At 42.3% G+C, this 24,787-nt stretch overlaps 1 protein-coding gene across 1 annotated transcript; it reads right to left on the reverse strand.

Moving 5' to 3' along the window:
* Nucleotides 1–165: 165 nt before the first annotated feature.
* Nucleotides 166–16,977, reverse strand: LOC143594353 (homeobox protein knotted-1-like 2). The gene is made up of 5 exons (XM_077073680.1): nt 16,510–16,977; nt 16,308–16,418; nt 15,936–16,095; nt 976–1,226; nt 166–718 (listed from the first exon to the last, which is right to left on the reverse strand). Exons 1-5 carry the CDS (start codon nt 16,771–16,773, stop codon nt 500–502), a joined length of 1,005 nt encoding a protein of 334 aa, XP_076929795.1. The 5' UTR covers nt 16,774–16,977; the 3' UTR covers nt 166–499.
* Nucleotides 16,978–24,787: the final 7,810 nt, after the last annotated feature.

Below are 24,787 nucleotides of genomic sequence, written 5' to 3' on the forward strand. Positions count from 1 at the left end.
TTCCTGACCAAACTAAACTATCTCTCTTTGGCATACACAAAACCAGTTTGAATAGTTTATTTAGATAACTTTTTGTTAATGAATTATATCAGAATGTTGAGATAAAAATTAATCATTGTTAAACTATTGATTAAGAAAAAGAAAGGCAAAGACTACTCCAATGACCTTAACAAATAATCATTCCTGTTATCAACAACACAACATATATCATTGTTATAAATAAAATTTACACAATTTAAAGAACACCATATTGCTATTGACAAAATGATACATATAAGCATAAGCAGGTTGTGCCTGATGCAACGATATATAGCTCCCATGGTGTTGAGGGTTTTCCAAGAACATAACAGGCCTGAATATAAAAATACAAATAATAATAGCAACAAGACACACAAACTATATGCGCTTTCATATAGTTTCAACAAAAGTGCATGAAAATGGCTAGAAAACGAATATACGTATGATAGGTACCGATGAGATGTGACTGTAATCATTCAGCTCAAGGTCCTAATCTGTAAGGACCATCACCAATGTAGTTGTGACCATCCATATAAAGAGCAGTAGCAGTAGCAACATTCTGTGGATGAAGCCCATCCATGACCATAAACTGCATGTCCTCAGAAGGCTTCCAATGTCTTTTTCTTTGGTTGATGAACCAGTTATTTATTTGCTTTTGGTCCAAACCTGTTAATTCTGCCAAGGCTACCTTCTCTGACTCCTGTATCATTATTGTTCAAAGAGAAGATGAATAAAAATTCATTAGTTGCAAACTGTAGGATACAAATAGGTTCACATTAGACATTAGCAGATGCATATTTAGATGATGCCGCAATATTGGGTACATGCGCGTTGCACTTTTCGTCCTCATAGTCTAAACTATGCCAAAGGATGAAACTTGATTCGAAGATGCATATCATCATATGACTGATCGAAGCCAATCTAAAATATAAAAGATCTAGACACGTACGTACATACCGAAGGATAGGGCCACTTGTAATGCAACTCCCACCAGCTTAAAAGCTTTTGTCTAGCTTCTTTGGGTAGTTTACCTTTCTTTTTTTTCTTGGATAGTTCTTGCTTCAGACTACTTAGATAACCACTATATTTTCTCAACAAGTGATTCTTTAGCTCACGATCTTCAGCTCGTGGATCAACTTCTGTTTCCCCACCACTTGTGTTTTCGTGTTCTTCTTCTGAGGAACCATTCACCTCACATTTACTATCATCTGCTCATGCACAATCAAAATAAAATTGACAAATAAATGTTAAATTTGCATTATATCATACACATAAAATTAACACGCATGCGTTAAGTGATATCAACCAGTAAATTTCATTTGACAAATAAATGGAAGTCCCCAAACATTCTTGTGGTTAAGTGGTATGTCTCAAAATAAAAAAAATGGGTTTCAAATTCTGCATTGCTTCTTTGTCATCTAGAACCATAACCAAAAGAATTCTTAGGTATTGTATTCAAAACTAATCATATAATGTTTTCATATTTTTCTTGGTTGCCAACGCAAGATAATTGCCAAAGTTTTGGAAAATCAGCTTAATAAACATGATATCGATCCTTGATAAATATCGATATTCATAAACATTTATTAAAGGTTGGCAAACAGTTGATGGCCTTTTGGTGGTCGATGAATTAAGTTCGTGGTGTTGCTTCTTTTTTCTTAATTTGGTGCTGAAGTTTGTAGCTTAAAACTCTTCGGTTTTAATTTGTTATTTTTGTATTCAGCATCTTTCTTACAGTGTACTATGTTCTTGGTTATGTCTGTGGGTAAAGATTGTTGAGCTTGTAATGAAAATTGATTATTAGTGTCACGCATCTTTTAACAAATCCTTTAAAGACGGCGTTGCCCATATCTCACTTAAATGAAAGCTCCCGGTACTCCAGTGGTATTACTTTTGTAAAATTGTAATTATATTTGCCAGGAATTTATCGACTAAGTTCTAGCGCTAGCCTACTGATGTCAATGTGTCATTTATCATCATCATTGTACCCAGTAATCCCACCAATAGTAAAGCTATGGTAGGGTTTAAGGAAGGTAAGATTTAGATAACCTTACCTCTACCATGTAGGGATAGAAAGACTGCTTTCAGTGAGACTCCCAGCTCGATACTGGTGTCATTAAATCACATAAATTAACAACAAAGATAAAGCAAAATAAAATAAGAATATCCAGTTCATTAGATGCTAGCTCAAACATGCTTATTGCGCAGTTGAGCACATCTTTTCAAGCATTTATGATCAATAATATGTATTATATATGTAGAGACAATCATGTTATTGGATTGACCAACACAGGAACAGTGTATCAAAACTTATTAAAGCACACGTACAATGTGAGTGTTAAGTGTAACATATCACAAGAAAAGGTGATAAAGACACTGGTAGGATAAGACAACAAAAATCAAAGAAATAAAATGAAAATAATTTAAAGTGTTAAAGACACTGGGAACATGAACATGGAGTAGCTAGCACTGAAATGAACAGCATCCTATGCCTGGCCACTGCAGTTTTCAAAGTCCCTCAAAAATATTCCCACACAAAAGAATGATTTAATCTTCAAAAGATTATAGCACTAGCCTAAAAAGGTTACAAAATGCTCCCGCACATACAATTTGGAACTGGAAGACAATGACCAGATGTTTCCATTCTCTCGAGTTACGTATGAAGTAAGAGATTACATAAACAAAAATATTTATTTTAATAGTTTAACAATGCATATGGTCTTCTAATCCAATAACATAGGGTTATGGTTAAGGCTTGAAATTCTTAAGGTCTTAAAGAAACGTGGATCGACTCACTGATAGACGATCAACTTTCCTCGGGTATGAGTATGCTATTTCACCGATGGTTCTCCGGAGTATGAATTCTTCCACCTACAAAACGAGCAGCACCGTGAACTTACCCCTCAGAAAGGGACAGAGGGGTCCTCTTTGGGATAACCCTCCGGTGTGAGAATAAGAGATTGTAGGAGAAGATAATAATAATCTGAGAGTGAGTAAGGAATTGGAATGTATTTTCTTGCTTACCTCCCCTTGTGGAGGTGGTGTGGTATTTATAGTGTTAGGGTTTCCAATGATTGGGCTCAGATCCCATTAGGGCCTTTTTGGCCTCCTCCTATTGCTTTGCGCCACGTGTCCTTAGGACACCTGGTGCTTTTTCATTGATTATTCTCTGACCCAGGTATTTCACCTGACCCATGTGCAATCACGTGGTAGCACATGGGTTTTGCTGAGTTGTCCACCTTTCATTGGCAGCTGTCAACATCAGCATATTCTTATTCCTTAAAGGATACCTTCTGGAAGGTTGTCTGACGAGCACAATCAAGGTTGTCCTTATCCTGATTTGGATAAGGACGAGGTTGATTATGTGCATGTGTGATATGCGCCTATCCTGAGGATGCGCGAGGTCTTCTCTTTATTCTCACGCGCAGATGTTTCATGCGCAGATGTGATATGCGCAAGCATATGTAATATGCGCCACGCGCAGATGCGCCACGCGCAGATGTGATATGCGTGAGCATATATGATGCGTGAGCATGTGATATGTGCCACGCGCAGATGCGCCACGCGCAGATGTGATATGCGTGAGCATATATGGTGCGTGAGCATGTGATACGCGTGAGCATATGTGATGCGTGAGCACATGTGATATGCGTGAGTATATGTGATGCGTGAGCATATGTGATATGCGCCATGCGCATAGGTTTTGGCTTTGTGCCTTCATGATATCTTGATTTCAAGCCTCTTGTCTATATCTTGTGGGTTGACCAGCCCCACTCGATGTTAAGGCGGGTACATACCTCTTCAAGCCCCCCCAGTCTAATGTGTGTATTGTCTCGCGCGAGCGAGGTAAGATAGATATTAGACTTAATAGTTTTCTCTTTTAATAGGGTTTGTCTTTTCCTTTTTTATTTCTCATCGTTGCGCGAAATTCTATCATTTTGGTTGAAATGAATCGTCCATGTACGTGGTTGGTTGGTGCTGACATGAGTCAGAGATGGAGACATGTGTCAGACTTTTCGTGTGCTCGAGGTGCTATAGTTGCCTTTCATGTCCCCTCACACAGTGTCAGGAACACGTGTCGCGCTCGTGTTGGCCTGCACCTGCGAGCGGGGGCGCGTGAACTCTGATCAGTACCTGTTTCGTTCCCTTTCATGTCCCCTCACAGTGTCAGGAACACGTGTCGCGCTCGCGTTGGCCTGCACCTGCGAGTGGGGGCGCGTGAACTCTGATCAGTACCTGTTTCTCTCTCTCCTGGGCCTATAAAAGCAAGCCTTTTGAGTTATTATTCTTCATCTTCATTGTTATTTCAGAGCTTTTTCTTTCCTTCCATTTTTATTCCGATTAAGGGCCTGTCTTTTGCTTCCAGATTTCCGTTCTTGAAGTAACCTCTGTTTGATTCACAGTTGTATGTCTGATAACCCAGACACCACAATCTCCCCCAGCAAACGCCGTGTAAAATCATTAGTCATGTCCACTTTGAAGAAGACCGGCAAGGGAAAACGGGCTGCCGAGGCCTCGTCGGAGGAGGTGGGGAAGGGCAAGACAGTGAAGAGGTGGGATGAGATTCCCTGCAAATTGAGACAGTCTGATTTCGACAGTCTCATCGCCTCTCAGGGTTTTCTCCCTGAGTACGGCTGTCTGCTCCCGGCGGCCGGGCAAACGGCGGCGGATCCGCCCACCGGCTATATCTCCTTATACTGCCATTTTTTCACTCACTGCAACCTTCGTCTCCCGATGACAAGGTTTATGGGTGCGCTGCTTCAATTTCATGGGATTCACATATCCCAAGTCCATCCTTTTGGACTTGTGCGCATGACTCATTTTGAGTTCATGTGCAAAGCTCAGCGCGAGGAGCCCACCCCTCGGCGCTTTCAATATTTTTATAAGCCAAAAATCCAAGATTCTTGGTTCTCATTCGTTCCTCGCAGTCAGAAGGTCAAGTGCTGCACTGTTTCCTTCAAAAGCCTTCATGACTGGTCTGAGAAATTTTTTTATATTAAGGCTGGTGTGGTTCCCATCCGCATGACCATGCGCGCGATCACTTCTGCGCCCGCGGATGAGAATGTTCTTAAAAACCCAACTGGCGCATGGGTTAATAAGTTGACCGCTGAACCATCCCCCGCCAAGAATATTTGCCAGGAGGCGCTGGTGGGGGTTGGTATGAGCAAGAGGTGGACCGACAGCGCGACTGAGCCTGTTATCCAAGTTGATGGCTTATGTGAGTTATTAGCTCATTGCATTATTTCTGCGCGAATGTAATTCGTTTTGCTGATATCATTTGTCTTGTTTTATGCAGTAAGCAAGGAGTACGTCCACGCCGCCTATGATGAGCATATGGAGGGTGGCTCTGTCGCGCTGGGCGCTGGGGAAGTTGGTTTCCCCGATCGCTTCGATGATATGTTCATCACTGTTGATTTGGGATTTTGCTTTGACAGCGATGCGCCTGGTAGGCCTTTGTACTTATGTTTATGCCTTTAGAATACCAAATTTGGTTAACATTTCTGTTGCACGTATTGTAGATGCGCTCGAGAATTATGAGCTGGAGCTTGCGGAAGAGGAGGTGGAGGAGGAAGCTGAGGTGCCACAACTCAAGCGTAAAGCTAAAGGGAAAACTGGCGCAGGGGCCAGTAAAAAACAGAAGAAAAATGATGCCCCTGTTGCTCGGGATCCTCCTACCCAAGCGAAGGGACTTGAGAAAACCAAGGGGTTTACCTTCAAGTTTTCCTCGTCTTCCTTGCCTCTAGGTGTGGGCAGTCCTCCTGTCCACACGAGGTATGGTGCCGCCACCTCCTCTCTTCGCGCGGCGGAAAAGGGAAGCGGCGCTGCGCCTGCTGTTTCCTCTTCTCCAACAGGTATACTTTGTTTATACTTTGTAGTTTTATGAGCGTGATTCCGATAGAGTTATTAATGAATCTTTGCTCACTCAAATGTTTGTAGAGCCGGCGACCTTGGTGGATCAACCTCAGGCGCAGCAAGGTACCGAGGCTGCGCCGAAGGTTGCTTTGAAGTCCCCTGTTTTACCCTCGAAAAGGGGGAAAATGGACTTCATGGCGATGTTTAACTCGCGAACGGCGGTGCGCCAAGGTATATATTGCGCTTTTATTTTCTGACTTTTTTCTTTTAGATCAAGTCATGAATCATTTCTTTTTGTTGGTTTTTTCATAGGAATTATAGCTGGCACACAAGCTGCTGGCGGCACTGTTGGCGCCGGCGCCAGCGCCGTTGGTTCTGCTCCTGCTCCTACAAGCACTGAATCTCCCCTCATTGGGATTACTAAGGAGCATGAGACTGTTTTACGCGCTGATCTAGCGGCGTCGAGACCTCCCTCATCTCCTCCTGCGCGCAGCCCTCCTCGCGAGACTGGTTTTGATTTTTCCAAGTCGCAGGAGAAAAGACCTGTTACAGAGGATGATGAGGAGGTCAATTTTGAAGACTCCGATGGTGGCCGCGCAAGCCCTGTAGCGCCACGAGATTTCGTGGCGCAGCCTTCTCGTGGGGCTGGCGCTGACTTTTCTGCTTGCTCTCCGCATGTATAAGTTCGTTTTGCTCCGCTGCGCGGACTTCCATATTAGTGTTTAGATGACTAGAACGTTGTTTTGTGTTTGCAGGAAGCCGATCACATATACCGCCCGAGATGGAATATTACTGAGAATAGCTCATTTCAGTCCATGGGTGTGTGTGAAGACTTCTGGGCTCACTCTGTGCCTCCAGCTGAAAGGAGGTTTCAGGAGGACCGCGCTCGCGTGGACTTGCTCAATGACCATCTTTTTGCTGGGTCTGCGTTCTTTGCTGCCTCCCAAGAGCTTCGCTATGATTATGTAAAGGTGCATGATGCTCTTGCGGAGGCCAAGCAAGAGGCTAAGGTATCTGCTTGGAATCTTTCTGACGCTCGAGAGAGAGCTGAGAAACTCCAAGCAGAACTCAGCGAGAACCGAGCAAGTGCCAACGCTGCCTTCGTGAAGCGCGGGCATGAGCTGCAGGCTGCGCGGGAGAAGCTGCAGGCAGCAGAGGCGGATGCGGCCAAGTACGCGCGGCGAGTGCGCGATTTGGAGCTAGATGCAGAGGCGCGTGATCAAACTCTTGTGCAGGCTATCACTGACAAATCTTTATTAGAGAGTGAGGTTGCGCGCCTGAAGAAAGAGCTTGAGGCCGCGCAGGCAGAGAAGGATGAAGCCCTGGCGACGGCAGCGTCTGGCCAAGAAGAGCTCGATGCTGCGCGAGCGGAAAGGAATGAGGCCTTGGCGGCAGCAGCGTCCGACAGAGAAGAGCTAAAACAGACCAAGGAAACTGTTGAGTTATTAAACTCTCAGATTCCTGCTCTTGAGACGTCTGTTTCTTCCCTCGCGCAGGATCGCCAATGGCTAGTCTCACAGGGTATGACTCGTTGCGCTTATGCGATGAAATACTCAGACGAGTTTCAGACCCTTGTGATGGATTGCAACGCTGCCTCGCGCTTGGTGGGTCGAGCTGAAGGGTTTAAGGATGGCTGTGAATATAGCATGCTGAAGAAGAACCCATCCGACTACCCTTATCAGCTCGACGTTGTCTGCGCTGACATGGTCGAGGTGGAGGAGAAGTATTTGAATACTCTCATTCCCATCCTTGAGCAGGTATTTTAACCTTAATGAGTTTACCTTGACTTATTTTCCTAGTCTTTTTGTACTCATACTTTTCCTTATGATTTGCAGATAGCCTCGCTTGCTGACCAGCCCGATCTCGGCGCTCTAAAGAAATTACTTGACGAGTGTGAAGGGGCTGGTGGCGGCGATGATGGCGCGGGCAATGCTGCCTCTGCTAGCGGCTCTGGCGTGGCCAAAGGACCCGCTCCTGACACTATTGTGATAGATGACGACTCCATTCAAGACGAACAGCTTGACTATGGCAAGTTTGGAGATGACGAGGAGCGGGCTGCGCCAGATGCTGAGGGAGGTAATGATGAGGGCGATGAAGAGGCTGACGTTGATATAGAGACTTGAGAAGCCCTTCATGTTTTTTTTTTTATTTGTAGTTTGTATCTCATCATTTTGTAAATTTGTAAACTTCTATGTTTTGGAATGAAATTTTGTTTTTCCCTTATTCGCATCTTGCGCATTCCCCATTCATCTCTTTATATTGCATGTTTGCTTGTTGAATATAAGATATGCTTGCACGTTGAAATTTGAACAAGGTTGTAAGGAAATTATTTTACTTAATCCTTGTCATATTTTAACTGATTTTGCAATATCCTGACTATGCTGACACGTGCCTTGGCGTTTCATTATTCCTCTTTTGCGCGACGTTATCGCGCATTTATTATAGGGAATTATGAGTTTTTTAGCCTTTACGTGTCAGTATGTGTTACTCTGATATCCATTACAATTCCATGCGCGACCTCGACCTAAGACCTTAACAACTATGTTTTGGCATGTGCTTTGCCTTAGTTGTGCTTAGGTATTTTTATGGTCTAGCTGCGCAGCATGTAGGATGGATGTTGTGAGTGATTTGAGCTAAGGCTCGTATTATTGGGCTAAGGCCCTGAGCTAAGGCTCATATTATTGGGCTAAGGCCCTGACGTTTTAGAGTTAAAACTCGTTAACGCGTTTGAGCTTGAAGCTCGCGCATGTATGTTTTACTTCGTTTTATTTTTAGTTTTGATGTCAATACAATGTTGTCATATTGCTCAAAATTAATAAAGGGAAGTGTGAAACATGTATGCAAAAGGTAATAGAACACACATTAAGAGAAAATAGCGCTTATCATTATTCATAATGGCTTAAAAAGCCTTGATTACAAACTTGACAATTTTTACATGAAACATTTTCTAAGCTGTGCTGCGTTCCATGCGCGCGGGATCTTCTTTCCATTCAAATCTTTTAAAGTGTATGCGCCTTTTCCCAATTCTTCCGAGACTTGATAAGGTCCCTCCCAGTTGGGGGACATTTTTCCCGGAGGTATTGCGCGGCTAGCTTCATTGTTCCGAAGGACAAAATCGTTCTTCTTGAAGTGGCATTCTTTCACGCGTTGATTGTAATATTTTTCTAGTTTTTTCTTGTATTTGGCTTCACTGATGATAGCCGCCTCTCTGCGCCCTTCAAGTAAGTTGAGATCCAACCTCCTTTCGTGCTCGTTATCAATCTTACTCATCATGAGCACTCTATGGGATGGGCATCCAATTTCTGCTGGAATCATAGCCTCCGTTCCATAGGTTAGGCTAAACGGGGATTCGCCATTGCTGGTTTTGCTTAATGTCCTGTGCGCCCACAGGACATTAGGTAGCTCCTCGACCCATGAATGGGATTCTCCCTCCAACCTTTTCTTCATCCCATTCAGCAAGCTTTGGTTCGCGCGCTCCACTTGGCCATTCCCCTGAGGGTGGTATACTGAAGTGAAGATTTGGTTGATGCGCAATTCCTTGAGCCAACTGGATATCTTCCTGTCGGTGAATTGTTTGCCATTGTCGCTCACAATTTCCATGGGCAGGCCAAAACGGCATATGATGTGGCCCCAAATAAATTGCTTCATCGCCTCGGCTGTGATTTTTGCTAGTGGCTTGGCTTCAACCCATTTTGTGAAATAGTCTACTGCCACTACCAAAAATTTTACTCGCCCTTGCGCTTGTGGTAGGGGACCCACAATATCGATTGCCCATTTGTGGAAAGGCCATGCGGAGGTCACCGGAATCAAGTTGTTCTTTGGCCGCATGGTGTTTGGCGCATAGCTCTGACACGCTTTGCATTTTTGGATCTCTTTTAACGCGTCCAAGTACATGCCTGGCCAATAGTAACCTGCGCTCATTGCCTTGGCAACCACCATGCGCGGGCCAGCATGTATTCCACAGATTCCTTCGTGTATCTCTCTGATCACATAGCTTGCTTTCTCGGCATCTAGGCATTTCATGAGCGGTCCAAGATAAGAGCGTCGATATAACGTACCATCAAGCAGTTCGTAGTTCTGCGACTTGTGTCTTATCTTCCTCGCCTGTGCGCGATCGTCCGGTATCTTTCCCTCCTTCAAGAATTCCATTAATGGAGTTATCCATGATGAAGGTGTTGTATGAATTACAAGGACAGACTTCGCTCCCACCGACGGGTTGCTCATTACTTCCACCCTGACATCTTTGCCAAAGTGATCGAAGCTGGTTGATGCCATCTTACTCAGCGCGTCGGCAGACTTGTTTTCACTGCGCGGAATATGTATGATTCTGAAGAAGTCAAATTGCTCGATGAGTTTTCTCGCCTGCTCTAGATACAGAGGCATGGTGTTCTCCTTGGCATCATAAAGGCCATTGACCTGTGCTGCTACCAAGTATGAATCAACATGGGCCTCTAGCTTTTTAACTCCGAACTTGTGCGCGATGCGCAGACCAGCCAGCAGGGCTTCATACTCAGCTTCATTGTTGGTGCTCTTGAAATCCAACCTGATTGCGTAAGTATACTGATGACTTTCTGGATCCACCAGCTTGAGGCCTGCGCCGGACCCTTCATTGTTTGAAGCTCCATCAGTGAATAATCTCCAAACATTTTTTTCATTATTGGCTTGCGGAGGGTCTACCTCGCGCTGAGCCTCTTCAATTTTTCCTTCAGGGATTTCTACGATGAAACCAGCTAAGACTTGTCCCTTTATTGCTGGACGGGGCTTATAGGCGATCGTGTGCTCTCCTAATTCCAGCGCCTATTTTGTCAGCCTTCCTGAGAGCGCGGGACGCCGCAAGACTTGCTGGATGTTGTAACCAGTCAGAACTTCAATAGGATGACCATTGAAATATCTATGAAGCTTGCGCGACGCGTGTGTTAGTGACAAAACTAACTTTTCCATGATGGAGTAGCGCGTCTCAGGATCTGTCAGCACCCGACTCACATAATAGATTGGTGTTTGGATTCCCTTGCGATCCACCAACAACACTGCGCCGATGGCGCGCTCTCCTGCTGACAGGTACAATGTTAGAGTTTCACCAGGAAGTGGAGCTGTGAGCGCAGGCAGATTTATCAGACATTCTTTTATCTCACTGAAAGCTTGCTCGGCCTCAGGCGTCCACTTGAATTGGCTTTTCTTTAGGCAATTTCTCAATGTGTTAACAAATGGGGTAGATTTGCTTGCATGGTTCGCTAGGAACCTGTTAATTGATACCAATCTACCATTCAACTTTTGAACTTCCTTCATGGTGGATGGTGAGGGCATGTCAAGGATAGCCTCCACCTTCTCTGGGTTCACCCTGAAACCATCCTTGGTGACCATTACACCTAGAAATTTCCCTTCTTCTACGCCGAATGTGCATTTGCTCGGGTTGAGCTTCATGTTTACTTCCTTTAGGCGCCAAATGGTTTCTTTGATGTCTTTGAGCATTTGTTTTTCCTCCCTGCTTTTAATCACCAAATCATCCACGTAGACTTCTAGGTTTCTTCCAATTTGCTCGTTGAAAACCGCATCCATGAGTCTTTGGTAGGTGGCTCCTGTATTCTTCAAACCAAAGGGCATTTTTGTGTAACAAAAAACACCCTTGTCAGTTCTGAAGGCAGTCTTGTCCTCGTCTTGTGGTGCCATTTGAATTTGGTGATAGCCCTTGTAGGCGTCCAGGAAACATTTGAGCTTAAATGGCGCCACAGAGTCCACCTTCGCGTCAATGTTTGGGAGGGGGTAACAATCTTTTGAACATGCTTTGTTGAGGTCCTTGAAATCAATGCACATCCTCCATGACCCGTTGCTCTTCTTTACCATCACAGGATTGGCTACCCATGTTTGGTATCGTATTGGGCGGATGATATTTGCGCGCAGTAGATCTTCTACTTGCTCATTCATGGCCTTTGCCTTCTCATCCCCTATGACTCTCTTCTTTTGAGCAATTGGCTCTACAGACTTGAAGGTGTTGAGAGAATGTTGCGCCAGGTCTCGCGAAACCCCAGTCATATCAGAATGCTGCCACGTGAAGACCGACATATACGTTGTGAGCAATCTTTTCATTCTCAACCTTGTGTCGTCTGATATCGTAGCTCCAATTGTGATTGTTTGCTCTGGGAATTTTGGGTTGAGAATCCATTCCTCTGGCGCGTTGTTTGCCATTGGAAGTTTCATTCTCCCTTCCCTCGGTATACTTGTCACTGCGCACAAATGATCTCGGTATACAAATGTTACACCTGTTGGTGTTGGGAACCCCAGCGCGCCGTGCGCTGGTGACGGTATGGCGTTGAATTGAGCAATCGTTCCTCTACCCAAGATCATATTGTGGCATGAAGTGGTGGGCAAGACCAAGAAGTTGACAATTTCGGCTCGCTTGTGTTTCTCATCCCCCATAGTTAGTTCAAATTGTATCTGACCTAGGGGGTGAATGATTTCATTTGAAACACCCGAGATTGGTGCATTCACAATTTCGAGCCTTGCTTGGTCTGCTGGATCCAACTTCCTGAAACATTGCTCATACATAATGTCTGATTCACTGCCAGTGTCCACCAGGACTTTTGACACTTCATAATGAGCAATGTGTGTAGTGATGACTAGAGGACTGCTGATAGACGGGCCTCCCCTGATTCTTGGGAAGATTACTTGTTGCTCGCGCCAATCTCCTTGGACTTGCGCGCTTCTCTTTCTCGATCTTTGCCCTTGCCTTCCTCCCTCGGCTACACAGATTCTTTTGAACTTTTTGCTGGCTGAGGCTCCATCTGGTTGTTCATTCTCTGGTCTTGGGTTTTTCACCAGGTGAGCCAACTTGCCTGATTTCACATCTCTTTCAATCGCATCCTTCAAATGGTGGCATGCATCGGTGTTGTGCCCTGTGGACTTGTGAAACTCACAATACTTGCCACTGTTTGATGGTCCCTTGTGGAGTAATGGCTTGGGGCTTTTAAACTGGACACTCTCTGTGCTTAACAGTTGTGAATGCGTTTTAGTGAGGGGAGTCCATATTCTTGGTAGGGGTCTGTTAGGCTCTCTGCCGCCTTCCCTCTTGTCACTTTCTCCGCGATTACGAATGTCTTTTTGAGGCTGGGGTGAGCTTGGTTGCGCCTGCTTTTCTGCGGGAGAAAAACTGGTTTGTTGCAACCTAGACCATACGGAGTTCTGTTTGCCCCTCCTTTCATTGTTGCGCGGCACTTCTGTTTGATGCCCTCTATCTCTTGCTCTATCTTGGGCAATTTGTTTTTCATTTCGCGCGAAGACTCGCGATGCTTCCGTTAGCTTGGCCCAAGTGGTTGGCATGCCATCTCTGCTCACGAGAGCTCTGCGGAGTTGATCACTGCGCTCACCTTGTATAAAGGCCACGCGCAAGAGTTGCTCAGTGATACCTCGAATTGCAAGAGATTCCTGATTGAAACGGGTTATGTAGTCTTCAATGGTTTCATCATTCCTGCGCACGCAGTGCATGATGTCATCGGGGTCGCGCGCGTGTCTGCGCTGCTGTACGAAGTGAGCCTGGAACTTCTCCAATAGCTCTTCGAACCCATCGATTTGTCCAGTCGGCAAGCTTTCGAACCAGACACGCGCTGCGCCCGTGAGGCAGCGAGCAAACATGTGACACCATGTTGGCATCGTCCAGCTTTCTAGGTTTCCAGTGTTGTAAAAACCTTGTAAGAAATCGTCTGGATCTGTTGTGCCGTCGTACTTGCCCAAACCACTTGGCATCTTGTTTTTGTGCTGAATGGGAGCCTTCGCGATGCGCTCAGTGAATTTTGAATGCTTCACCAAGATGGCTGGCCTGTATGGTGTGGTTACGTCCACTTGCCCTCTCGCTGGTGGGTTGTACGGTGTGTACAGATCCATATCGGCTTTAGCTCCAGGCGCTATGTTCATGTGCGCGCGGAGCTGTGAGCCTCCTGCATAAGTATCTCGCGTCTTCCTCATGTTGTGCACTTCTTCATCACTAAAATCAGCGTGTTCAGTGTGAACAGAGTGACCATCTTCCGGCGCGCGCGCCCTTTTTGTTGTTCCTAGAATGGTTTGCTTATCAAACGCGAGCCTTTGTGTTAAGTCGGCTAACTTTTTGTGTTTGACCAGCTCATTGTATTTGTCCATTAAACGTCGTTGTTCGTTTATGAGCCATTCTTTAGGGTCATTGGTTTCAACTTCTGGACCCATTGGTCCTTTTTGTTTCGCGCCAGTCAGATTTTGGAACGTGAGATCGTCTGGAGGAGTTTCAGTCAGGCTATGAGGAGTTGTGATGAAGGGATGGTTACTGGTGGTGCGCGCAGAATCACGCGGCACCCTCAGAAACTGCTGTCCCTCATTAACATCCTCAAGATCAATATCCTCCAGAACTTGATCGCTGTTTCGAACACCAGAAACCATGGTGAAGTTTTTCAGAGAGAACTGATGAGATGGTGATTTTGTTGCCGTTGTAACAGGTGATGGCGCCAATGAAGAAACGTGGATCGACTCACTGGTAGACGATCAACTTTCCTCGGGTATGAGTATGCTATTTCACCAATGGTTCTCCGGAGTATGAATTCTTCCACCTACAAAACGAGCAGCACCGTGAACTTACCCCTCAGAAAGGGACAGAGGGGTCCTCTTTGGGGTAACCCTCCGGTGTGAGAATAAGAGATTGTAGGAGAAGATAATAATAATCTGAGAGTGAGTAAGGAATTGGAATGTATTTTCTTGCTTACCTCCCCTTGTGGAGGTGGTGTGGTATTTATAGTGTTAGGGTTTCCAATGATTGGGCTCAGATCCCATTAGGGCCTTTTTGGCCTCCTCCTATTGCTTTGCGCCACGTGTCCTTAGGACACCTGGTGCTTTTTCATTGATTATTCTCTGACCCAGGTATTTCACCTGACCCATGTGCAATCACGTGGTAGCACATGGGTTTTGCTGAGTTGTCCACCTTTCATTGGCAGCTGTCAACATCAGCACATTCTTATTCCTTAAAGGATACCTTCTGGAAGGTTGTCTGACGAGCACAATCAAGGTTGTCCTTATCCTGATTTGGATAAGGACGAGGTTGATTATGTGCATGTGTGATATGCGCCTATCCTGAGGATGCGCGAGGTCTTCTCTTTATTCTCACGCGCAGATGTTTCATGCGCAGATGTGATATGCGCAAGCATATGTAATATGCGCCACGCGCAGATGCGCCACGCGCAGATGTGATATGCGTGAGCATATATGATGCGTGAGCATGTGATATGCGCCACGCGCAGATGTGATATGCATGAGCATATATGGTGCGTGAGCATGTGATACGCGTGAGCATATGTGATGCGTGAGCACATGTGATGCGTGAGCACATGTGATGCGTGAGCATATGTGATATGCGTGAGCATATGTGATATGCGCCATGCGCATAGGTTTTGGCTTTGTGCCTTCATGATATCTTGATTTCAAGCCTCTTGTCTATATCTTGTGGGTTGACCCGCCCCGCTCGATGTTAAGGCGGGTACATACCTCTTCAGGTCTAATGTTCAAAATTTGATTTAAGAGTTTTCTTTCACACAGTAGAGGATTTCCTCGTTGACGGTGTTACTGGATGAGTCAGACATAAAGTGTCAAAATCATTATGGACGGTTAATATTCCGTCTCAGAAAAGTTCACTCAAGTATTGGAGGTTATTTTAATTGTATAAATTCATATTAAAATTCTCTTAAAATAATCCATATTTATTATCTAATAAGAATTATATTGTTTTTTATTGAAGGGTATACATTACCCAATACTCTATACACTCGTGATTATTAATTAGGGTTTTTATTTTTTCTCCTGCGGCTTAATAATAAATTGGTCAGATTTTTTTTTCTTCAACCGCAGAGAACAATGAATGATAGAAATATGGACAGGCCAAAACTTGACAGTAAACAAACTCCCAGTTTCTTTACCTTTTCCTACACTTGTTATTAAATAAAATTTAGAAGGGACAAAATACATTTCTTATAATAACACTAAAAAGAAAATAAAACCAAACACAAACAATAAATGACATTAATTTATGCAGAAATGGAGAACAAAAATGGAGTTACCCTGAGAGACAAAGATCCGATCAGCATTTGCGGAGGACGAAGAGGATGAGATCGTAAGTGTGGAAAGCTGAGATTCGATCCGTCGCATGAATTCCATAGCTTCTTGGATTGGTCTTGTGAGCTCCTCTTTATACTTGATTAACATGTCATAATATGCTTCCTAATAATTATCAAAATTATCATAAGTTTAAGAATCCAAACCCATATCGATCAACATATATTAATTCACAGATCCAGGCGTCCTGCGTCCTGGGGTTGGTGGTCCAGTGACTGAGACAAAGTCTCTAAACACCCAAAATAGTTTGAGTTCAAGTCCCGGGCAGTAAAAAAAATTCTTTCAGAAAAAGATTTCACGGATCCGGGTGTACGTACCATGAACTGATCGAGCTCGGGGTCTTCGCAGCCACTATTAGCTCGTTGTCGAGCCTCGTACTCTAGCCTTACCGCGGTCAGCCTCTCCAAAACTTCCGGTGGGGCTCCCACCTATACATATATATATAACAAATTAATACTTTAAATTATATGATCTTTAACAAGTCATTTTATTTATTGATTAAATAAGTATTTAGTTAACCTTTTGGCAATCCATGTACGCTTGAAGTAAGTTGGAATAGTGAGGATGAGAAATTATCTTAGCTTTTAGAGCTTGATCATCTTCATTCATAGCGTTATGGGTGCCACCGCTTTCGATCTTTACTACGGGTTGATGATGATATTGATAGCCTCCAGGTACATACAAGCAAGTGGTATCAGGAGCAACAACCGATCCTCCATAGAAGAAAGTTGTGCCTGTAGGTGTATTACTGCTGCCACTATTCTGGCCCATGTAATCTTCCATCAAGAAAATTAAAACCCTAAACAACGAGCCCGAATCGAATGATAATAAGGCGAAATCAAAAATCTTATGAGTGAATCAGATGCTATTTAGAATGAATCAAGTGAATGTTTGAAAATTGATTGTGATAAGGGAGAGAGAGTGCTGCAGATGGTGAATGTTGAATTATGTTTTTGTCTCCAATATTTTCAAACACTTTTCAATTGCTGTGTGACTGCGTGTTAAGTTAAGTAATACATAGAGGAGTAAAACACATTTTCCATCTTGTTGTGTTGAATTTTTTTCCTCTCAATTTCGTAATTACCACACCATTCTATGTTTACAGTATAATTAATTACGAATGTATAATACATGATGAGGTCATGCATGTAGTTAATGATATATTCTCTAGTTCCTAGCTAGGTTTATTATTTTTTTTCTACATGTATAATGTAAAGGGGATGAGAAGTGGAGGGAGACCCAAATTAACTTGAGATGAATAAATGAGACATGATTTGCTAGAGTAGCACCTCTCTAATGACATGGTCTACGATATGAGCTGTTGCGGATGAAGGATTATGGTTATGAATTTTTAGGGTATGAAATATTTGTCTCAACTTTGTCGGGGCATAGATTCTCCTATGTCTTAAATGGACTTTATTATTTCACTCTTTCACCATTTGTACGGTTGTTGGTACATGGATGTTTGTTGTTTGTGTTTTAGAGTATGAGTGTTTACGGTTCAGTTTTGATAGTTTTTAGGTTAAATCGTAAACCAAATAGTTAATAATGGTTTTGGATCATCCACAACCGAGACCGAACCATTGAAAATCAAAACATAACCAAAACGAATTGTTACTAACTGTTTGGTTCATGTTTAAGTTCACGATTTAAACTTATTAATCATTTAAAAAAATTGAATAAATATTAAATGAAAACGATTAGTGTTTTCATGCCGTTCTTGCTCCACTCTCCTTGTAAACGAACTAGAAGAGATTAGAGTGATTCATTGTGGGTTCGTTTAATGGAGATATATGTACGCAAATTCACTATTCAACTTACAAGCAAGGGTTTGAGCGGTTGATGTAACAATTCAGGTTTTCCCGCTATATCATTTGTAACCGTTACCCGACCCATTTACGGGTCCGGGTTTTATCTTTAATAAATTTCCGCATATATCAAGTTATAAATTATTATTATATTTATATTTAAACTATTTAACGTTGACACTTTTAACCCAAAACATAAACTCCATTCTGTGTCCATCTCCAAACTTGAGGGGCCTGTATGTAAATTATATTATAACCCATTTCCATTATCTAGTTAACCCATACCCATATCATTGTTTAAACGGGTTTTCTTGTACCCGAATCAAACAATCAATCAATTAACCGTCCAAATCCGTTTATAATCAATGTAATGATCTGGAAATCGTCTAATTATGTTAGGCGCGGCCTCACCGTCAACCCATTTAAGCCAATTAGACTCGGCTTACTCGTTTTTCCTTTTTTTGACCTAACCGACACCCATTAACAGCTATGACCGCGTAAACGTTGGTATTATTGCAATTAACTGTGAGTATACCTTCCGTATAACGTGACACAAAACCCCGATAAATAATTGAATGCATTCGATCTTTTGATACTCGTTCATCACCATACTAGCGCCGGCCCTGTTCATCGCCGTTCTCCCTCTTCTGTTCGTCATCTGAGGTAACTAAACATAGGGTTTAAATCGCGAAACCGTGTTCATCATTAACCCTAAACCTGTTTTAATCAAACGTAAACGAATCGGGTTAATTGAATTTGCTAGGGTTCTTGGCTAAAGGGGCAAAATCGGAATCTGTTATATTTAGACGATCTGGGTTTTATGCAATCTGAACTTGCAGCTCATATGATTGGGTTGTATGTGTATCAAACTCGGGTCACGGGTTCAATCCCCACTGAACCCGTTTTCTTCTTTTTTTTGGGTTTTATAATTATATTATTAATATTAATGATTACTTAAGATTGTTTAAACTAAAAACCGACCTTTATAACACTCGTTTTTCATATATATGTATTCTCTAAGACATGTTTTCACTTATATAAAGATACTTAAAAACTAACATTTTCATAAATATATATTTATATATAAATCAAGTAATTTTCGTTATAAAACTAAAAATAATATTTTATTATGTTTTCTTAATTCAAAAATATAATTTAATAATAAATCCTTATAAATAAAATGTTAAAATAATATTTCTTTGTTATTAATTATCTAGTTTAATCTTATACTTAGCATGTCCGGTTATTCTCGTTTCTCATAGGCCCTAACGTTCGCGTGTGAACCTTTTTCCTCATTCTCGTCACCTTAATCATCCTCGTTCATCTTTGAGGTGAGTACCACATTCCCCCTTTTTACTCATTTTTATAATGTTTTGGGGACATATGCGTAACTTAGTATATCTTCACATTTATCTATACACAAAACTGCAATCGTTTGTCTTATGTGTTAACTAATCTCATGCCATACTTGCTATATGTTTATGTGCTCAATGTGAACCGCATTCGGAGAGGTCCAGCATAATCTCAGAAAATAGTATGATCATACGCTAGTCGATTTAGCTTTGTGCTTTTCGACATCTCATTTTATTTGCCCATTGGTTGATTTGTTAATCTCTTTTGACTCGTTGCAGCTACGTAGTTTATTATATATGTAAACTGAACTGGTGTGTTGCTCACTCAACCTCGTGTTGACAAACTATATTATTTTCAACGCATATGCAGGTTATCGTTTGATGTGAAGTGTGGACTTAAAAGAATTATTTTAAGGACTTATGCTAGAAGAGTTTATTTTTGAGACTATGAATGTTCATTTAAATTGCTTGATGTTTTGTTTACTTTGAATTCCTTCTTGTAATGAATAATGATGTTATTTGAATTGAATAAATAGATATTTGAATTTTAATAATTGTGTGTGATAGTAACCTTGCGAGCTGTGACAATCAGTCCACGCCCCGGCATTTCCGCCGTAGGTTGGGTTGTGACAGATTGGTATTAGAGCCGAAGGTTTAAGATAGGTCGTTAGAGATTGCATTAGACACATGTTTAGGAGCCCTATACGTGCTTATCTGCTTACCTTACGTATTCTAGTTGATTGTTACTGCTTTCCCTTAGTTGATAAGTTTTCTTATTATATTATTGTCATGCACACACGCACTGTTCCGAGGCTATGCCTCAAAACTTTAAATTTTTATTTAAAATTTAAAATCAATATTAGATTGCTTTTTAATTGCGGGAAATTCCTTAAGAATTCTCACCTGTTGTTTTCACTCGTTCTCCTTAGGGCTAGGTTATATGGCATGTCCCTATCATAAGAAAAAGGGAGAGAAACTGTGAGTTGGGCATTGGCAAAACGGTTCCAAGAACCAAAGGTAAGACGATAATCCTTACCTTGGTGATAACCTGACCACGGTACTCAACCCTATGGACCCGAGCGAGACCCATGATGCCATATGACCGACACCCTAAGCTGTCAACCGTAACCACACTAGTGGTTACACTCCTATATACATTTTTTTAAACCGAATTCACGGTGATTTCGTGGCTTAAATTCGGTAACCTTCGATTATGGTTTTTACGTTATTTCAAGTGGTTAGTCGGGAATCCCGACCATCCATCTGTTAACTTGTTTCGTATTTTTGTCGGATACTCAGACTACCCATATTTTGATTCGATAGTTCGTTATTTAGTTTGGTCGGCTAAAGACGCTTATCGGGCCGAAAAACTCTATTGCATCGATAATTCGTTAATTAGTTGGGACAACCAAATTGCCATGTAACGCTCATGGGCTGTCCAACTCACATTTGTTTTCGTTAATTATTGTTGGGCCATTCAAATTGCCATGGAAAGCTCATGGGAGGCCAACGTCCCTAGATGCATTTCGTTATATTTTTTTTGTGTGAAACTAACCTAACAGAAACTTAATATTTTCAACTAACTTCGTTTCCTCACAAATATTTACACATATGATCCCCAACTCATAAACCTTTACTCTTATTTTCCCGTAGAATGTCGTCACTCAGAAATCACCGTCGTCATCAACGTTCATCTGGCTCACGTGACCACCGTATGGCTGCTTGTATCGCCAAAGAAAATTGCTGCGATCCCTAGGATAGTGACCCAAATTCAAAACATCAGTGCATTCAACTTCTCCCACTAATACCTCTGCTAATGACTACAAACCATCTACCTCCACTCATCCTCACAACAAGAAACGTAAAAACCTTGCTACAACAAGTCCTACTCACCCGCAAGTCTTCTCAAACAAGAAACCTTACCTCGGTCCTTTTCCGTTATGTTCGATTTGTAACCGTCATCACTCGGTTAAATCCCTATGTCGTCGCTGCACCCAATGTAACCGTTATGGCCATCGTGTTAACACATGCCATGTCCCGCCTACTGCACAAGCTGTCCCGCAACAACCTACCCCTCTTGCTCAACCCAGTGTTCCTAACACATGTGGTTGATACCATTGTGGAAACCCAAATCACCTTCGTAATGCGTGCCCTCAACTTACCCAAGCTCATCAAGCCCAATCTACGGCTACACCATACTACTTGACCCATGCTTACCAGGCTCAAACCCATCATCCTCATGTCCCTCAAGCTCCTCTCATCAATCAAGGTCAACCTTACTTAACCCAACACTACCAAACCTCGCAATCACAAGCTCAAGTTTACTAGACATATTTCCACTAAACAACTCTCTTGCAAACCCTTCAAGCTCCAGTTTTTCCAAGCAATGCCGAATAAACCTATCTCAAGTGCTCCTACTCCTGCAACTCCCCATAGTGCCTCAAGACACGTCAATTAATCTACTCAAAAACCCGAAGACTTTTTTTTGTTTTCCTTACTTATCTTAATTTACCTCGTCTTTTATTAATTACGTTTTGTAACGCCTCTTTATGGCATTGGATTATATCCCATTTGGACTATTTATCTTCTATCTAATAAATAAAGTTTCTTTGGATTAGATAGATTGTTTATTGAAGCCTACTTATATCTTATTTCTTTACCTCCATTAAACTTAACTATTTATAAACTACCCTTCTTAAATTTTTAAATATTTATATCCTTACGGTGTCTTAGACATTTCTTTATTTAAATCCACTACAACCTTTGAAATTGATTTATGCATTGTTGATTTTCTAGTGTGATGAATTTAAAACTCCTTAAAATTTTTGTTTCCTCAAAGTCATGTTTTAATCAAACGCTTTGTAAATCCACACGATGGGAGGAATCATGTGGACCATCCGACGACGAAAATAATTATGGTCCGGAACATAATTATCGATGTCCTCGCATGGAAAGCCTGATGCGTAAGATTGTGTGTCATAATAGATAACTGAAGGTAGTTGAGATAACGGTACAAATGTAGAAATGATAAGGACATGGTGGATACGCCGCTGGTACATCCTATATATAAATGCCCTTATCGGAGTTTCATTTGGAGCGTTATTTTGACTATCCAAAGTTTTGTATTATGATTTAAACCATATTTAAAAATTTTACGATGTTGTTATAGTATTTCTTAATTTCGAGTTATCATCAACTCCGAGTTAGTGATGATGACATCGCCAAGACTGCCTTTCTTACTAGTTATGGTCATTACGAGTTCTGTGTTATGCCTTTTGGGTTGACAAACGCACCCGCGGTGTTTATGGACCTCATGAACCGTGTTTGTAAACCTTATTTGGATAAGTTCGTTATTGTTTTCATCGATGAAATTTTGATCTATTCGAAATCCGAAAGCGACCACAAAAATCATCTCCATACCATTTTTGATCTGCTTCGAAAGGAGCAATTGTATGCCAAGTTTTCTAAGTGCGAGTTTTGGTTGAAAGAAGTTCAGTTTTTGGGCCACATTGTTAACGAAAAGGGTATTCATGTTGATTCTGCAAAGATCGAAGCTGTTAAAAATTGGAAGCCACCTACGACTCCCACCGAAGTTCGTTCTTTTCTCGGTTTGGCGGGTTATTACCGTCGTTTCATTCATAACTTTTCCAAGATCGCATTGCCCCTCACCGCTTTAACCCACAAAGGTGAAACCTTTGTGTGGGGGTCAAAGCAAGAAGAAGCCTTTGAAACTCTTAAGGACATGCTTTGCAATGCTCCTATCCTTGCTCTTCCGGAAGGAAATGAAGATTTTATCGTTTTCTGCGACGCTTCTAACCAAGGTCTTGGTTGCGTTCTCATGAAACGAGGCAAGGTTATCGCTTACGTTTCGAGACAACTCAAGGTTCACGAGAAAAATTATACGATGCATGATCTTGAACTTGGTGTTGTCGTATTTTCCATGAAGATTTGGAGACATTACCTCTATGGTACGAAGTGTGTGGTATTTACCAATCACAAGAGTCTCCAACACATTTTTGACCAAAAAGAAACTCAATATGAGACAACGTCGATGGGCCGAGTTGCTTAGCGACTACGAATGCGAAATTCGCTATCATCCTGGAAAGGCGAATGTCGTGGCCGACGCTCTCAGTCGTAAGAAGCCATTCAAATCGATATTTCTTACTTGTGTTCTTGTTCAAAATGATCTCGAAAAGCGTGTTCTCGATGCTCAACACGAATCCGTCACCGAAGGCAATATGTATGACGAGATTCCGTGTGGTGCTGAAACCCAACTTGAAACTAAACCCAATGGTCTGTTTTACTTTTTGAACTGGTTATGGATCGATCCCCAATCGTGATGATCTTCGCACATTTATTATGGACGAAGCTCACAAGTCACGATATTCCATACATCCCGGTGCTGATAAGATGTACGCCGACCTTCGTTATGTCTATTGGTGGCCTGGTATGAAGAAAGATATCGCTTTGTATGTTTCTAAATGCCTCACCTGTTCCAAAGTAAAATCCGAGCATCATCGATCTTTTGGTTTACTCGAGCAACCTCCCGTCCCCGAGTGGAAATGGGAAGGTATTGCCATGGACTTTATCACTAAGCTTCCTTCTACCCGCAAGCAACATGAGAGTATTTGGGTATTGTTGATCGTCTGAACAAGTCGGCTCATTTCATTCCCATCAAAGAGACTTATTCTGTTGATCAGTTGGCGCGTATCTACGTTGAGAAAATTGTTTATCATCATGAAACCCCGTTATCCATTATCTCCGATCGTGATGGTCGTTTTCTTTCTCGTCTTTGAAAGTCACTTCAATCCGCTTTGGGTACTCGTTTGGATCTTAGTACTGCTTATCACCCGCAATCTGACGGTCAATCCGAGCGAACGATTCAAACCTTAGAAGATATGCTCCGTTCTTGTATCCTCGATTTTGGTGGAAATTGGGATATTCATCTACCGCTTATCGAGTTCTCGTATAATAATAGTTTTTACTATAGTATTGGTATGGCACCTTTTAAAGCGCTCTATGGTCGTAAATGTCGATCTCCGATCTGTTGGAACGAATTTGGTGAATCTCAAATCACTGGTCCTGAACTAGTCCAAGAAACGACTGATCGTATTGCTCAAATCCGTCAAAAACTCCTTGCTGCTCGTAGTCTTCAGAAGAGTTATGCTGATAAGAGATGTAAACCCCTTGAGTTTAGTGTTGGTGATTTTGTTTTACTCAAAGCTTCCCCTTGGAAGGGAGTTGTTCGTTTTGGAAAGAAGGAAAAACTTGCTCCTCGTTTCGTTGGTCCTTTGAGATTATTGATAGAGTTGGTCATGTTGCGTATCGTCTCAAACTTCCTGTTGAACTCTCTAATATTCACCCGGTGTTTCATGTTTCTAACCCCAAGAAGTGTCTTGCCGAGGGTAATCTCCACATCCCCCTCGATGAAGTTAGTATTGATGAGACTATGCATTTCGTTGAGCAACCCGTTGAGATTATGGATCATATGGATAAAGTTACTAAGCGAAGCCGCATTCCGTTGGTTAAAGTTCGTTGGAATTCTAAGCAAGACTCCGAGTTTACGTGGGAGCGTGAGGACCAGATGAAACTCAAATATCCTCATCTTTTCGTTACTGATTCTCTAATTTCGGGACG

This window comes from Bidens hawaiensis, unplaced genomic scaffold, assembly GCF_021521415.1.
Source record: "Bidens hawaiensis isolate Kalapana, Puna unplaced genomic scaffold, B.hawaiensis_p1.1 tig00043534_1, whole genome shotgun sequence".
In the NCBI taxonomy this organism is placed as follows: domain Eukaryota; kingdom Viridiplantae; phylum Streptophyta; class Magnoliopsida; order Asterales; family Asteraceae; genus Bidens; species Bidens hawaiensis.